This window comes from Prunus avium, chromosome 1 (assembly GCF_965620075.1).
Source record: "Prunus avium chromosome 1, drPruAviu1.hap1.1, whole genome shotgun sequence".
Lineage (NCBI taxonomy): Eukaryota > Viridiplantae > Streptophyta > Magnoliopsida > Rosales > Rosaceae > Prunus > Prunus avium.
Window position 1 is genome coordinate 54,891,867 of NC_142284.1, and position 16,908 is coordinate 54,908,774.

The 16,908-nt window shown below is 35.9% G+C and overlaps 2 protein-coding genes across 4 annotated transcripts; one reads left to right on the forward strand and one right to left on the reverse strand.

The window, feature by feature from the left end:
- The first annotated feature begins 3,923 nt into the window (after positions 1-3,923).
- LOC110750595 (metal transporter Nramp6.1-like) lies at positions 3,924-8,766 on the forward strand. The gene is made up of 13 exons (XM_021950947.2): positions 3,924-4,142; positions 4,256-4,334; positions 4,619-4,659; positions 4,813-4,891; positions 5,172-5,276; positions 5,397-5,506; positions 5,936-6,117; positions 6,283-6,352; positions 6,941-7,114; positions 7,527-7,631; positions 7,732-7,863; positions 7,962-8,057; positions 8,192-8,766. The coding sequence occupies exons 1-13, from the start codon at positions 4,002-4,004 to the stop codon at positions 8,516-8,518; spliced, it is 1,641 nt and encodes a 546-aa protein (XP_021806639.1). The 5' UTR covers positions 3,924-4,001; the 3' UTR covers positions 8,519-8,766.
- A 587-nt stretch (positions 8,767-9,353) lies between these two features.
- On the reverse strand, positions 9,354-15,753 carry SWI3C (SWITCH/sucrose nonfermenting 3C). Of its 3 annotated transcripts, none has more exons than XM_021950923.2 (9): positions 15,497-15,750; positions 14,826-15,362; positions 13,389-13,936; positions 12,693-13,056; positions 12,520-12,593; positions 11,706-11,839; positions 11,340-11,413; positions 11,051-11,235; positions 9,354-10,052 (listed from the first exon to the last, which is right to left on the reverse strand). In XM_021950923.2, the coding sequence occupies exons 1-9, from the start codon at positions 15,522-15,524 to the stop codon at positions 9,588-9,590; spliced, it is 2,409 nt and encodes an 802-aa protein (XP_021806615.1). In that variant the 5' UTR covers positions 15,525-15,750; the 3' UTR covers positions 9,354-9,587. The 3 variants fall into 3 exon arrangements, with proteins under 3 accessions (XP_021806615.1, XP_021806617.1, XP_088103069.1); XM_021950925.2 differs by having other exon boundaries at positions 13,389-13,933; positions 15,497-15,749; XM_088246943.1 differs by lacking the exon at positions 9,354-10,052 and adding an exon at positions 10,077-10,906 and having other exon boundaries at positions 15,497-15,753.
- Positions 15,754-16,908: the final 1,155 nt, after the last annotated feature.

A 16,908-nucleotide genomic window follows, 5' to 3' on the forward strand; every position in this document is an offset into this window, starting at 1 on the left:
AGCCAGTTGTTTTAGGCTGCGAACCCAGTTTACAAGCTGGTTTTGTAATGCTTTTGGGGGTGAATTATTTTATAGTTGTTACACGAGTCAAGACTCAAGATTGAGGTAGTTGGGTTCCTATCAGTGATTGATGTAGCTGCTACTCAAGTGTTAGTTCGTCGGCAACACCATCCCAAAGAAGATGCTACCTGGGAAGACTATCACAGCCTCAAAAGTCGATTTCCAGATTTCAAATCTCGTGCACAAGGTTGGTTTTTGGGGCCGGGTGATTGATAGTTGCTGGTTTAGTTGTATTCATGTCATTGGCCCATTTGGCAAGAGAAGAGTGGTCCAAGTGGCAGCTTTCTCACCTTTCAACTGTTATTCAGTTGTGCGGTTGTGTGAGATTAGTTTGTCAATCAGGTTTTGGTTGTTAGATTAGTAGTTAAGCCAGCTGCTTTCGGCACGAATATTAGTTACAATTGCTAACCCAGTTTATAAGCTGGTTTTGTAATGATTTTTGGGGTGAATTGTTTTGTGAATGTTCTGAGTTAATGTTGAGATAACTGGGTTCCTACCACAATTAGAAGCCAAAAGAGACGAGGTTCGATCTCTAATATTAAGGATAAAAACATTCACTCATGCACTTAAGGTCTTGTGTCGGATTCTCCAATCTCCAACACCACAGATATAAAAAAGGAGGCTATTCCATTTACATACAACAAGTAATTGAAGTGTATAAAATGTTGAGAATGATTAATACCCAACTATTCCATTCTCACTATCATGCTAGGGAGACCAACTTGGGATACCAACTTGTATATCAACTCTCTAATAGAGATGGAGTCCACCAATACAATGGGTCCCACGCTCTATTAGAGAGTTGGTACACAAGTTCGTCTCCTTAGCATTTTCCTTCTTGATCTGATCAGTTGAAGATTGGTTACATCTCCGAACAGACTTGCCCAAAGTAATTAATTAATTAGAAAAAAATATTTCCTTTTGTTGGTTTGTTGTTGTTTTTGCTGACTGTTTTTTCCTTTTGTTTGACTCCGAATGCTTGCACGATCAGGAGAACCTACCGAATTGTACCACTCTTTTGTCAATTCTTTCAGACCAAATTTTCCCTTACGTTTTTTTTGGGCTAAATGTTTCAAAATAATATGGGTCAACTTCGGCCAGTGAGACGAGGGGGGATAAGCTTCATCGTCGAGAGGGAAACAGCTTGGATCTTCCTCCCCGGCCCGCAAACACAACTTACAACTTTCATCGTATTGCAACTCTTCCCAAAATCTCAAACGGAAAGGTATATCCTTTTTTGTTTCCGCTTTTAGTAGGAGGAGAATATATTGAGTATTCTTAGTACTGAAAAATGGTGATTTTGCTCATTGACCAATAAATCCTAGTAATGTTGCCAAAAATAAAAATGGTGGATAATTAAGTTACTGGTTCAAAGAATTTTAGTCAAAATGATTCCATGGATGAGATCGATGGCGTGGAGTATTGTACCTGTTTATTTAAGAAACAATTGAATAAGTTTTTATTTATCAAAACGATAAAACAGACTTATCGTGTCGTTCATGATAGCGAGGGGACTCTCGTCCTACTTGTGACTTGTGAGAAAAGGTAACTCCAACTTGGGCCTCTCCCAACGACTCAAATAGCAACATAAATTCTTTAATTATAGGCCCAATTTCATTTTGATTACAGACTCTGCGTGCCAATTGGTTGTTTTTGTTTTTAATTTAGTTTTTTTTTTCATTTTATAATTAAGAAAGAGAAAATATGTCTAGGTGTCTTCCATGATAATAGGACCCAGGTTCTCATTTTGTCTTTTTTGTAATTTTAAATCTGTTTGATATGAAAATCTGTTAATTTACTATATTATTATTTGTGGTATTTTGAATATTTCACCGTTACTGTCAATCTCAGCCCCTTAATTAGGTGAATTATTATTTGAATATGTATTTTTTTTTATACAAGCTAATATTTTATTTTAATCTAATCTAAATTACAATAAGGAGAATTCGACCTAGTGTGTAGAGTGAGGAGTACATTCGTTTTAGCCAACTTAACTAAGTCTATGTGTTGTTTTGTGTGGGTCCTTAGGCACTAAGGACGAGGCTAAGAATCTACCTATTCGGCCATTTCTTATTAAAAATTGGAAGTGGAAAAAATCTGAGAGGGGCAATAATTTTTGGACTTTACTTGGAAAATAAAGGCGTGGATCATGTCGAGTGAGACACCAAGATTAGAATCATTAGATAAATGGAAGTAGATGTAGCGGCATGCTCACAACAATTTGAACTTAATTATTCTCTGAACTTTAAACTGTGGAAGCTTAATTAATATATATTAGTTATAATTAAACTATGTATACACTCATAAAGTCCACAGGAGTGATTTTGGATCACTACTTTAAACTATTCTCGGTGTCCTTTTTTTTTAATTACAACTAACATGTTGTCGTTTGCAACTTCTGACTTATGAGAGTAGAAATAGAGACTCAATAATTTTTTAAAAAAATTTATTTATCAGTTGTTTAATTTCTTCAAATCACAGCATGGTTCAGACCATTTTTCTAAAATCAATAAACCAAAGGGTCTCCAAACATGCCATTTTTAAAAATGAAAAAAAAAGAATAAGTTATCTTTCCTATTAAGAGGGGCGATACCATACTAAACTCACACACACTATACAGATGCTAGGACTCGAACCTATGACCTTTCCTCGAGAGAGCATTTACTCCAACCACTACACTAATGGGTCCTTTACAGTTGCTAGAAATCTTTGATTTGAGCCAAACATAATTATAGAGTAGATTAGTTTGCCATATGATATTTAGGGGACAAGAAGGGTTAAAGTCGACTCGAATATATGCTATACTACTAGAGTTACAAGCCTCTATGCTTAAATGCTAATACGGCAGAGCTTATACTAGCTAAGCTTCGATTTGTAACTTATATGCAAATGGCAACCTTGTTTGTATCGAGTTGAACATATTTATGTATTTAATTACTACAAAAAGATTCAGGGCTAAAAGAACATGGCATTTGATCATTTTCGCTCCCAAAAACAAACAGAGGTAAGATTTCAACATTTGTACTTCTTAAGATTCTCCATGTCACTTCCGGTATATTTATTTATTTTAATTGAATTACAGAAAATTAATTATTCCTACATTAACGTCAACGCAGATGTACATGACCCATATAGAAAACGTTATCCAAGAAAGCTTGACTACTTCTACTTGCTGATTAATCTTATGCGACTAATCATGCCATCTCTAAGATGTTAATTGACTTTCTTTCTAGTATGCTTATCTTTTTGACAGAGGCGAGATGTATGATTATAATACACTAAATAATTAATTAAGATAGTCTTTTATAGTCTTTTATAGGAAACACTTTTGCTTATAAGTGTCGTGTTAAGAATGTCGAAATTTTTATAGAAATTCAAGGCTTTAAGGAAGTACACTTAAAAGTTATTCTTAAAGATATGATTCTCCATAAAATGCTTTTATGATCCTGAAATACTTACAAGTTTTTTTGCCAAATGTTATCAAAGACGCTTTTAGTCGTAAGACTATACGATTTAAATTAGGGAGATTCCAGTAATACTGGAGTGTGCAGTCTATCTATAATTGGAACAAATTAAAGTTATTATATTAGTTATTTTTACAAATAAAAAAAAAGGTTTTAAAAAAGTAAAAAAAGAAAGATATATAGGTTAGTGACCTGTCGTCTATCCCACGTCGATGAAGACACATTAGAGTATAGCTAGCGACTACACAATTGTCTACAAACCAGGGAAGTGTGTGGGTTCACAGTCTCCATGCATTTTTAATAATAATATTAATTAATTCATGCAAGAGCTACCTCTATATATATGTATATATATGTATATCTTTGTTCATATTTCCAAGCATCATTTCAATTAATTAGCTATCTAGCTTATTGACTGCCCAGAGAGAAAAAAAAAGAAAAGAAAAGAGAGAGAGAGAGAGAGAGAGAGAGAGAGAGATGGGAAGCCAAGAGCAGCAGCAGAGAGTGAGCACAGATGGAGGAGCTACACGCATGGCAGCCATCTATGCAGAGGCCACACCACCACCCACCAAACACTTCGACGTTGACCATAACATTGATCCCAAAGATGATCAACAGGTCTGATACAAATAAAATTACATTGGAGTTCATTTTGATTATTTTGTCAACAATATATATATATATATATATATCTGAGTTTGTTTTTGTTCATTAATTCTAATGATCTTCAGAAACCTGGATGGAGAAAGTTTCTAGAACACGTAGGCCCTGGCTTCCTTGTCTCTTTGGCCTACCTTGATCCTGGCAACTGTGAGTCTCTCTCTCTCTATACATACATATAACATTACATTGTATATGCACGAACAATGTTCTTTTCCGTGGCAACACATATCAGACTGCGAATTCAAACTATTAAGCCGGTTAAATTCTTACCTGAATGCCCAGTTTAAATTCATAGTTTGATAACATAAGTCTGGCAAGAGAACATTACCGTGTGTATATAAATAGCTCTCTCTACCGCTAATATGTATAAGTGTATATGTTTTTTTCCTGTTATTGACAAAACTTTTGTTTATGACATCATAATCTCACAGTGGAAACTGATCTGCAAGCTGGAGCCAATCACAGATATGAGGTAAAATAAAAGCCACAAAGGACAAAAGACAATTAAAAGAAAACATTAAAAGAAAATATAAAAAGAAAAATCCTGAAGAGTTGTTTGCATTATTTAGCATGCAAAAGACAAAAGGTCAAGCATTGGTCTTATCATAATTTTTGCTAATTTCAGCTACTTTGGGTGATTCTTATTGGATTGATCTTCGCTCTCATAATCCAATCGCTTGCAGCAAACCTTGGCGTGACCACCGGTACGAAATTGGACAAAAATATTTCTTAGCTCAATAATAGCAAATATATATATATATATGGATTCTATCACAAAAAATCTCAGTGTTATTAGAAGTGAAACCACTTATTATCAAGTTTCCGATGTTGGACTTTATATTCTTCAACGTCGTTTATAATTAAAATGAGAGGGAGAATAGAAATAAGATAGAAAGTATGAGAGAAAATAAACAGAAGATTATGTTGTCTTCTTACAATTTAAATAATAGTAATTAATTAATTAATTTAATCTTGAATTTTCAGGAAAACATTTATCAGAATTATGCAAGGCGGAATACCCAGAGTTTGTGAAGTATTGTCTGTGGTTGCTAGCAGAAGTTGCCGTCATAGCTGCTGATATACCCGAAGGTAAAATATATTAACTCAACTGAAAAAATCTAATTTATAATTTATGTTTTTCTGTCTTTAATTTTTATAATTTTAAAAAAATTAAATTTTCTAACATTGATTCGTAATTTTGGCATGTAGTGATTGGCACAGCCTTTGCACTAAATATACTGTTCAACATTCCGGTTTGGACCGGAGTTCTCCTCACTGGTTCCAGCACTCTCCTTCTTCTAGGCCTGCAGAGATACGGGGTACTTTTAAGAGATATTTAGTCATATACCCATTTTTAGCACTAATAATATAGATAAATTCTACATTATTTAATTTCTATAAACAAATCCAAAAAATGATAACTGGCCCTATTGAATTTAATTTTGATTATTAAATTACTTTGATACCCTATTGATTATTTTGGGTTTGTTTATGAGGTTTTGAGGTTGGACTTGTTTTAAGAAATTAATGATAGTTTTGTAGTTTATAAGCCTCTTTGTGTATGTTGTAAATGGGCTTTGGGTGTGTTTCTAAAGTTCATTTCATATATAGTATTTTTATAATTTGGGCCCTTATATTGAGTATAATAGTAAATTTCCCTAATTTTAATTAGTCTCATGCTGCAAATTAATCCAAGTTTAAGAAATTAATTTAATATTTTGGTGACATTATATTATATGCATTGGCAGGTTAGGAAGCTGGAATTGTTGATAGCAGTGTTGGTGTTTGTCATGGCTGCCTGTTTCTTTGGTGAAATGGGTTATGTGAAGCCTCCAGCATCTGGTGTGGTCAAGGGCATGTTTGTCCCAAAGCTCAATGGCCAAGGAGCCACCGGAGACGCCATTGCTCTCTTGGGTGCCCTTGTCATGCCGTACGTTTCTATGATTTTTTGTTAGACAAATACTTATGTCGTTAGACTACAACTTAAGTATTTTAACATACAATCTAATAAGAGAACATTTCTCGTATGTTTGATCTTGTAATAATGTTGATAGTGATCTTGTAATTAGTCTCACACTTTGATTATTTTTGACAGGCACAACCTTTTTCTCCACTCAGCTCTTGTGCTTTCTAGGAAAATTCCAAAATCTGTCCATGGCATCAACGTAAGCCCCATTTGTTAATTAGCTTTCATTTTCAATTGCATTAGTACTAGCCATAAATAATTAATGCATATAACTTTGAAAAAAAATAGAACTATTTACTCATTGTTGCATTGTTTATATATGACTTTGTCTAGAGCACTTATCAATATGTCAATGCATATATATAAAACAAATATTAGTTTGATTTTTCTGATTGTGGCCAAGGGCGCTGAAACGCGTGTGTGAGTCTTCCCGTCACCCAAAGAGGGTGGATTGCCGTGGTTCGCCACTAGCTAGTCCTTTTTTTTAGGTAACACCAATTATAAGTGACATGAATGCATCCACTTTCCAAAAGTAAAATCACAAACGAAGATTATTAAAAAATAAAACCTACTATCAGTTTTTCAAAACTATGCTAGACTATAAATTTTAAAATAATTGAAAAAAAAGGCCCACATAATTATTATAATATAAGAATATTTATTGACCATTGGCCTTGTAGTTGTGAAGAGCTAGGTAAAAAAATAAAAAACCACAAATAAAGTGAAGCTTGCTAATTTGGTAAACTGTTTGTTTAATTAACACTAATTCAATGTTATGTTGTTGCAGGATGCGTGCCGATATTTCTTGATAGAGAGTGGATTTGCATTATTTGTAGCATTTTTAATTAATGTTGCCATCATCTCTGTATCCGGCACCGTTTGCCATGACACCAACCTCTCTGATAAGGACACCAAAACTTGTAGTGATCTTACTCTCAATTCTGCCTCTTTCCTTCTCCAGGTAAAACTCACCACTCAACCTTCATTTTACTATAATATTTATAAATAAAATAAAACCAATCTTATATACATGGTAACATTTTTTTACTGATATATATCTGACACGTTATGTTACTCGAATCATGACCCATTTGTTATTATAAAAGTACTTTTATTAAAATTCAAAAGTATGTTGAAATTTTTACTAAAAGTCCACGTACTTTGTGATAAAAATGCTGGGCAGTGTTTTTTCAGAAAGGGTTTTTATGACTCCGAAATATTTTTGAGTTTTTCAACCAAAAGCTTATATAAACACTTCTAATTGTCATAAAGCGTTTTTAGCACTTCCAAAAACATAAAATGCTAAAAAAATGTCTGACAATGGAGTATTTCCGAATATAAAACCAGATAACTAATCTCTTTTATATATGCAGAATGTGCTGGGACGGTCAAGCAAAGTCATTTATGCAATTGCACTATTAGCCTCAGGCCAAAGCTCCACAATTACAGGCACATACGCAGGACAATTTGTCATGCAGGTTAGTTTTAAGTTCTACTAATTATGTGAACTTAAAAGCACTTTTGAAAATTACTTTAAATTTGTTTGAAAAATGACATAAAATTAATGCTGATTTACAGGGTTTCTTGGACATTAAGATGAAAAAATGGGCTAGAAACCTAATGACCAGGTGTATAGCAATTACCCCCAGTCTCATTGTTTCCATTATCGGCGGCCCTTCAGGAGCAGGCAGACTCATTATCATTGCATCGGTTCGTTGACTGTTTTTATATAAAACTATTAGGTTTTTTTTAATTTAAATAAATAAATTTAAATACTACTGAAATATAACTTTTAATGTATTTTGCAGATGATACTCTCATTTGAACTCCCATTTGCTCTAATCCCACTACTCAAATTCAGCAGTAGCACCACCAAGATGGGACCCCACAAGAATTCAATCTATGTGAGTGTGGTCTTAATCTTAATTAGTTAATCAGTCGCCTCTTTATCAGAAGAGGTCACGAGTTCAAATCTCACGAGCGTATGTATATTAAACTAACAGATACTGTTATTTGAAATTGTGATTTGTGCATGCAGATCATTGTGGTATCATGGATTCTAGGCATGGGAATCATAGGCATCAACATCTATTACCTGAGCACAGGGTTTGTGGGGTGGTTGACCCACAGCAGCCTACCAAAAGTTGCAAATGTGTTCATTGGGATCATAGTGTTTCCCCTGATGGCCATTTACATCCTTGCAGTCATCTACTTAACTTTGAGAAAAGACAGTGTGGTGACATTTATTGAGCCCTCAAAGAATGACCCAGCAGCCCAAAACCAAATGGAAAGTGGGCTCCCCTATTCTAGTGGGCCCCCAGTGCCCTTCAGAGAGGACCTGGCTGATATACCTCTACCCCAATAGAGGGTTATTTGAGATCCAATGCCCTTAATTGGGCACATTTATAATTATATACATATATATATGCTTCAGGGTTTTCTTGCAACTGGAGAAGTAGGGACTTTTTGTTCTTGGTTGACCTTGGCATCAATGTAACATGTATGTTGTTTGCGTTCTTTTTTTTTCTATTGGGTAATAATTATCTATGTAACGAAGAATAATCATTTAGTGTATTATATATAAAGAAAGTTACCCATCAGTCTACGGTTGCAAATTAAATTGTTCATTTGAAATTTTGGATTATAATGTTTTCCCTAGTAAAGGGGCTCATCGATTAGTTATCGGTTACCAATCTACAGTACCTAGCACATTGCACATTCGAGACGTTATAGTGATACTCAGCAGATGTTTGGTATTGTCAACAAGATATAGCTTTTTTTTTTTAACGACATTAATTTCTAGATGCATATATAAACGAAATTCTACATAATTTTCCCAACAAAAGTTACTCTCTTTCGAACCAGAAGATTGAAGCAGAGTTCCAGAAGACAATTCATTTTTGGCTGAATTAAAACAGGCCCTACAAACTGCCGGAGGCATCATAAGTGAAAGAATATTGAAGCACTAAATGATTATTCTTCCTAAAGAGAGATCAATGTAGAATAAAAAGCTTGTTATACTTTTCTTATGACCAACATTTTGCAGTCAGTAAACCAAACAAAACAAGTTAGACTTATAAATCATTCAACCATGTATTACCAGACACAAGTGCAAAGTGAGTTTTTTTTTGGGGGGGGGGAATGAGAAGGGAAACATTTTCCAAAAGTTAAAAAAGAAAAGTTATCTGCACCAACATCACTTTCAGAAACACAATTATTTTTTGGCTGAATTAATTTCTAATGATCAAATGTATGAACATACAGGCCCTACAATCTGCCGGAGGTATCTTCTATATAGAAAAAAAAAAAACTAAAAAAGAATGTGAGGCAGATTGATCGTGAATGTCATCTATGTTATCCACTACTTTCAGTTGCAGTGCAGAAAGCAACGACCAAAAGGAATAACCATAAACCCCAAATCTACATGTTTTCTTTCAACCTAGACCAGAGCTAGTACCTGGTACAGGCCTCAACATTGGATGATTTAAAGTCGGCTGGGCAGTCCCTGCGGCATTAAACATGGCATTTGGAGCTGATGAGGATGACTGTATGGATGTCAAGGGCATCCTCGGACCCAACCCTAACATTGATTGGCGTGGCACAAATGGCATGTGGGGATGGATTGGTTGGTTGTTGCTGTATCCTGATACACTAGGCTGTGAAGCTGAAGGTGACATTATTTGTTGCCTACCGGTACCAGTGTTATTATTGGACATGGAAGGACCAAGACCTGCTAAACCCATAGGTGCAGCTACTCCAGCGGGTCCAAACCGAGCTGACATAAGACGGGCACGTTCACCAGCCATCCTCTGCCTAGTCTTCTCCACTTGTTCGCATTCTTTCATTAGAAAAGTTTCCACTTCTGCAAACTGCTTTAACTTCAGCTCCAATCTCTTCAACTGTCACAAATTTCACACTAGAAATAAGAACACTCATTCAATTCAATTTAAGTATGACTTCCAATGGAAAACAAATAAACCCTGCTTACGAAGATACAGGTTAAACTATGGGAGTCAGAAACTAGTCGAAACAAGTCAGGTGTTGGGGCAATGCCATCTCCAGATAGGCTTTTGATTTTCTGAGAATATTCAGTTATCACGAGCATATGAATGTGTGTGTTAAAATAAAGTCCATAAACTTGTCTAACCATATAACAACACTTTAAAAAAAAAAAAAAAATTAGCAGGGAACACAGTCCCTCTTAAAATAAAATAAGTTGTTCTTTTGTCTGAAGTTAAGTTTCAGACCAACGACACAATGAATTACCCCATACTAAAGATCTGAGGATATATTTTCATCACAAAAAAAAAAGATCTGAGGATATAAGCCGGTACTCATTTGGCCAATTACTCTCAGAGATGATCCATCCTGGAGTTGTATGAAAAGGATACATTTTGGTCCATCAATAACCAGTTAAGGCTACCAAAACACACTAGATCAGTTGAAATAAAAATATCAAAGATACTGTTTAGTATATACTGAATGCTAATCAGAATGGAATGATTTGTGTTACGACTGATACAACTTACAACAGACAAAGACAACTGCAACCCATACAAGCATGCCGATAGTCCTCTAAATCTTTCAAATAACGACAGATCTCAAAATATGGTTTTTAAGTATGCAGCTAAAGTCAAGGTTCTAAAAAGGACCTTGTCCCTTATCCTGATTCAGGCCTTTTTAAGAGGTTCAACTCCATCTTCGCCCATCTTTTTTCAAAAAAAATTTCTGATACAAAAAACTCCATCCTCACCTATTTACAATAACAGGTAGCAACTAATAATGAGAAGAAGAAAAAAAATGGTTCAAGCCTTTTTTTTCCAACTAGCAACAAGAAAAAAGTTTCAGAAAAGTATACAAATAAGAAGGAAACAGTTAAATTTAGCAGAAGTTATACCTGATGATTTATGATATTAGCAGATAGTCTCTGAATTTCCCGTTCTTCATGATCAGCAAATAATTTTGCCTTTACTGCGGCAGCAGCAAGGCCAGCTTTGGCAGCAGCTATAACTTTTTCTGCAGGTATTGGAATTGTCCCTGCCTCATTTTGACCCCTAGAACCATGTCCTGCTGTGTTCTCTTCTGAAGTTTAATCCATGAATAACTGGAAGTGAGAGAGAGAGAGAGAGAGAGAGAGAGAGAGAGAGAGAGAGTATGAAAAAGAACACAGGAAACTCCATGCCTACCCTTCTGCTGAAGTGAATTTGCAATATTTCCGTGAGCACCACCTTCTCTACCATGTATGCTCTCAGGGTTCATCCTTCATAGGTGAAAAATAAATTTTAAGCGAATGGAACAAAATTTGCAATAACAATGAAGAACATGCAACAATTAGAATGAAAAGCTTTTTAGGGATTTCCAACTCTTTCACTAGATTAGCAGTACTAGCGAACTCCTCTTTTACTAAAAAAGTTAGTAAATAAACAGAGCTAAAAAAAACCCTCTATGAGCAAAAAAAAAAATACCTGGGAATTATTTTGATATGACAAACATAAAATGGGGGGCTTTAAAGTTGAATTCCACTGTAAAACATTACAACAAAGAGAAATCACCTATGTCCTGATCCTTCCATCTGCAAAATACTTCCAGAAGCAGATACACCATTATCCTCAGAAAATACCGTCAATGCTGCATGGGCACAAGATGCAGCAACTCTTGGCCCAACAGAAGAGGCCAGAAATGCAACCTACAAACATTTTCAACAAGTTAGCTGTGTAAGAACACAAGTGAAGTCTGGGAAAACCTTTATCTCTTTCATTAAATGTGCATTTATAACTCAAGAACACATGTTAAGTCTGGTACCTCTGTCAAGTTTTATCTCATATTCTTTTGTTTTTATTTCACGGTTTGTAGGGATAAGATATCCTTTCCTCTGTACTACTCTCTCAAGAATGTAAAGGAATTATGATAAAGTAAATTCTTTGAAACCTCGGAATAACTGTAAATAATGTATGGTCCTAGTCCCCAGCCACACAATAAGAATGAAAAAAGAACAAAGGAAAAGTCTTACAAGACTCCCACAAGCATGTATGCATTCATCATCTGAGTTGCTAACTTAGAATCAAATACACTCAGTTTATTACCATAATTGCCACTCTATCAAAATATTTATCCTGATTGCATAGTCAGTCTATATCTGTTTGAAGTATTTCCACTTTCCAAACAGATGAAAAAGTCGCAGCACGCAGGAAATCATACTTCAGTTCTCTTTGATATTGGGGGTGTTAAAAAATAAACAAATAAATAATTATGCAATCTTGTTTTCTATTACATACTTGGGACAGTACCTTTCAGAATACACGTTCACATGTTTCAACTGACTTATAAGAACATAAAGGACCATGATGCATCAGATTAGTCACCTACCAGGGACATGACTGGATTCCCAGAATTCGCAAATGGGAACCTGCTTTCAGAATCAGCATCTTGTGGGCAGGATCCTAAAAAGAAATTGAGAAAGAAAAAAAAAAGTGGGCATATAAGGTCTAATATACATCAGGATAACTTGAAGGATGAGAACCATAAGTAAATAAGAACACCTGCCGTATCCCCATTTGAGTTTGAATGAAATCCTCCACGACCATCTCTATCTGACGAGTTGGAAGACATGGGCACGCCTGGAACTTCAATATTTTCCAGCAGGCCATCCTCCACAGGCAAACGAAGAAAATGAAGGATGCATTGTGCTTTTGACTTCGTACCAACATGGTCTGCAATTTCATTCCAGTTCTCATTGTACGTTTCCATTGCCTCAAGCAGCAGAAGGGTTTCTTGATCAGTCCAATTCTCCCCATCTGTATCACCATAATCTTTTGTTGAATCCACCCGTATGAAATCTATGCTTGAATGACCAACCACAAATCTTCCCTCATGGAAGCAATTAGAGCACATAAGTACATCAACCTGAAAAATAAGATACCAATCAGTTAGCATAATGAATAAGAATTCAGCCAAACCATACTAAGCATTAATCTAATTAATTGGGATCAGCTATAAGGATCCATTGTCTCCATTCAAGCTCATCTAAGATAACATGTTATCTTTTAAACATACAAATACAACTCCATCTACAAGTTATCTTTTCGTTCATTTAATTATGGGCGTTAAATTTTTGTGTCACATGTTGGTGTGGTAACTTCCTGCAGTTTCATTCATCCTTTGAAGGAAAAATACTATCCATTTGATAAAATTATGGGCAGGAAAAACATAATATTATTGAGATGATAGAGATGTACCTCCTTCTGTGACTGATAGTATACATCGGGAAGAGAACAAGAACAATGATTGCAATGATTTTCAGATAGACGTTTCCGAATTGTGTTGTCCAAATCAGAGACATCATCATCATCATGACATGGCAAAGACGAATAAACATCAGCTGCCTTAAGCCTACATCTGGGCTTGTCAAATTTGATTAAACTATCAATGGATTTTAGAGCAGCTGATGGCACATGAATTTCACCATTTAGCTCCTCCCTTAAGTAGGAACTGCCACTCCAAGGCTCTCGACTCGGTGCTACAGCACAGTAATTGATAATTCCCCAGTGATCAAGAAAACGAATTATTCGAGTCAAATCATCAGAACTTAGACGGCCTGCTAATGCTAATCTACTGCAATCAGAAAATGCAAGTCTCTTCTCTGGATTTTCCATGTATTTAGCAACAATTTCATTCCTACATTGCATGTATATCTCAGGAGTATGATCTGACGATTTTCCTGAGAAAAAATGCGGCACCACTTGTCTCTCTAGTCGATGCACTGTGGCTGGTGAAAACCAATCTGCTAACAGGACAATTCCACAAAAACAGAAATCCATATTTATTCGCATCTATATACACAGAAACGCATAATAAGCATGTAGCTTTAACACATCCACCTTCCAAGCATTTGAGAAAAAAAAAAAAATAGAATCAATTATCTTGTTAAGGCCCTACAGATGATGGAAAATAAAGAATCTACATGATACCGACTTCATATCAAGGAATCCAAGGCCTATTTCCAGACTAAGTTCCAAATCCTTTTTAGAGACTAGCTTCCTCTAAACCCAAAAGTAAATCTTTTGTCCGGGTACAAATCAGAAAAAAAAAAAGCTCCCTTTATGTCCTTTTCAGATCATATAACTGTTATAATTTGAGTCCAGGTCAGCACCACAAACAAGTGACAAGTGTTGACTCAGATCAGTTAAATTATTTGCCTACCATGATGATTCCACATAAAAGAGTAGTCTACCGGTGCACAAATGCTTTTTTTCAGATAAAGAAACCTTCTAAACAGTTATTAAATATCAAATAGCAATCTGATCAAAACTTTCCAACTGTTTTCTAATAGAAGATTTGCAGCAAACAAAATTCCGATAATTGAACCCCTCGATTAGTCATTTCTTCAAATTAAGATCCTACAGATTGTAAAAAATTAATTGCATAAACCCAGCAGCAGTTTCATAGTGAAAAACGAGTAGGCAACAATTAATGCAACACATCAAATACCAAAATTCCACTCAAGAGGTAGTAGAGTTCTAAGCGTAACTGAATTTTGAAAACAACCCAGAATTCAGAAAGAGTTTATTATCACATAAAAACCCAGAAACTCTTCGACTTTAGCAACTCTTTGCCACTTTCTATAGCTCAAAAATAATTAGACACAAACAAATAGTTAACTAACATATGAATACCTGCGTGCATTGGAACCACATGAACTCTGTTCCCAAACCGCTTAACAACGCCCCGGCCTTCCATAATCGAAGGCGGAGTGACCACGTAAGACGACCCGGCACCATCTGCACGGTCCGGATCCAACGCCGGACTATCGGCGGGCACAGCTGACAACGCCTGGAGCTGACCATACGACACATTCTCTAAGACAATCGGGCTGGTGGGGCCCTTGGCGTCCCCGCCGCTGTGATTGGCTTGCTCGAGCGCCACAATTGCCAGAACGGACGAGTGGGGTCTGTTCACGGTGCGCAAAACGACGGGAGGGAAGTCGCTTTGGCGGACCCCACCGTCGAGGACCTCGGTCTCGTGAGGGCCGGGATCCGGTGCGGCACCGGATTGGGGGTTATGGTGGGGATCCTCTGAAACGTCATCGTTCTGTTCGAGGTCGTTGTCTTCTGCGGCAGCAACCGCGTCGTCGTCGTCGTCGTCGTCGTCGTCGCGTTTGCCTTTGCGAATTTGGGGGTCGCGCTTTCGCTTCCTCCATTTGCCGCGGGAGTCTGCGAAAATTCAAACATTGTTGAAGTGAAAAATCAAAATTGTGGATTGTGAATTGCTGTGTATATAATTAATTGCAATGTAAAAGTTTGAATTTTTAGAGAGAGAAAGAGAGAGGGTTTTAGGTTTGAGTTACCTGAAGGGAATGAAGGAGAAGCTGGCATTTTGAGGAGAGAGAAGGAATTGGAGACTTGCTGGGACTTTGATTGGCGCAAAAATAGAATCAAAGGCAGAGAGACACACACAGACAGACAAGGGACAGAGAGAGAGAGAGAGAGAGAGAGTGAGACAGAGAGGGAGAGAGAGTGTGTAGGGCTTCCCTTCTCTGTTTTTCAACTGTGTGTTTTGCTTTGCTGAGCAAATTTTAGTTTTCAGGTTTTTTCCTCTTAATTTTCTTTTCTTTTTGCTTTTTCGCTTCTTTCTTTTTTCCTTTTCTATATCCTTACCGCGCGTGTCATTCATGCACTAAATGAGTTAGTTTCGATAAAATTTCATGTTAGTGCTCGCAACGCGTGGCGTTCATGCACTGAATTAGTAGTTTCAGTTAAACAAAATCGTTCATGTGTAATTTATTCTAGGCTCTATTTGTTTGCATAAGTTTCAATAAGTTATTTGGTTAAACAAAATAGCTCACACTTATAATTTCTTATATTTTACATGTATGTGATGTGGTGTAGTGTCATATCACGGCTCTCTTATTGTTCAACCACCAAATAACTAGTTTTGATTAAATGAAATCACTCACGTGTAATTTCATGTCAGTGCTCGCAACACGTGACGTTCAAACATTGAATTAGTAATTTCAATTAAACAAAATCGTTCATGTATGATTTACTTTATTTATTTGTATCGCGTATCATCCATGTATTGAATAAGTAGTTTCGATAAGTTATTTGATTAAACAAAATCGCTCACGCTAATAATTGCTATGTATATGGTGTGGTGTAGTGACGTGTGTGCACTAAATAAATAAGTAACTTGGTTAAATGAAAGTAGTCACATGGATCTTTTGTTTTTTCTTTCTTTTATGAGCTTGTGGTGCATAATGCACCAAATTAGTAATTTGGTTGGTTAAACGAAATCACCACACTTATGTAAGGCGCGCGAGTATTAGTTGTGGTTGCATATGTGTGTTCCATTTCCACCTCAACAATTGATCCTCACTCACGTTGCCTCGATCATTTCTCTTAGTCACTTTTGGTGCTCAATTTGGGTTCAAAGTGTCATCTTTGATTCTCATTTCTTCCAACATTTACCAATTTTGTGTTTTAACGATCAAGATTAGTTAAAGGGAAAAATAAAATAAAATAACTATTTTATTTCCTTGCCTTTGTAGACACAAGAGAGGACATGGAGACTCACATGTACATGAGATAACGGGTTTGGAAATGAAGCCTTGATTGTGAGCTGCAAATGTGGTGAGATTATTCCATTGCATGTATATGCATAGAACACACATAAGTTGTTTATTTTTATCTTTCTTTTTCTATTGCATTCTTTTTCTTTTTGATAGAAGCGATAATCTGAACTATTTTAAACCAATCTAAC

Coding starts and splice junctions, on each gene's coding strand:
- LOC110750595 (XM_021950947.2), top strand. CDS start 4,002: ATGGGAAGCCAAGAGCAGCAGCAGAGAGTGAGCACAGATGGAGGAGCT. Junction 6,118..6,282: donor TTGGGTGCCCTTGTCATGCC/GTACGTTTCTAT, acceptor TATTTTTGACAG/GCACAACCTTTTTCTCCACT. Junction 6,353..6,940: donor AATCTGTCCATGGCATCAAC/GTAAGCCCCATT, acceptor ATGTTGTTGCAG/GATGCGTGCCGATATTTCTT.
- SWI3C (XM_021950923.2), bottom strand. CDS start 15,524: ATGCCAGCTTCTCCTTCATTCCCTTCAG. Junction 13,937..14,825: donor TGTGGTTCCAATGCACGCAG/GTATTCATATGT, acceptor TTGTCCTGTTAG/CAGATTGGTTTTCACCAGCC. Junction 12,594..12,692: donor CTCAAATGGGGATACGGCAG/GTGTTCTTATTT, acceptor ATTTCTTTTTAG/GATCCTGCCCACAAGATGCT.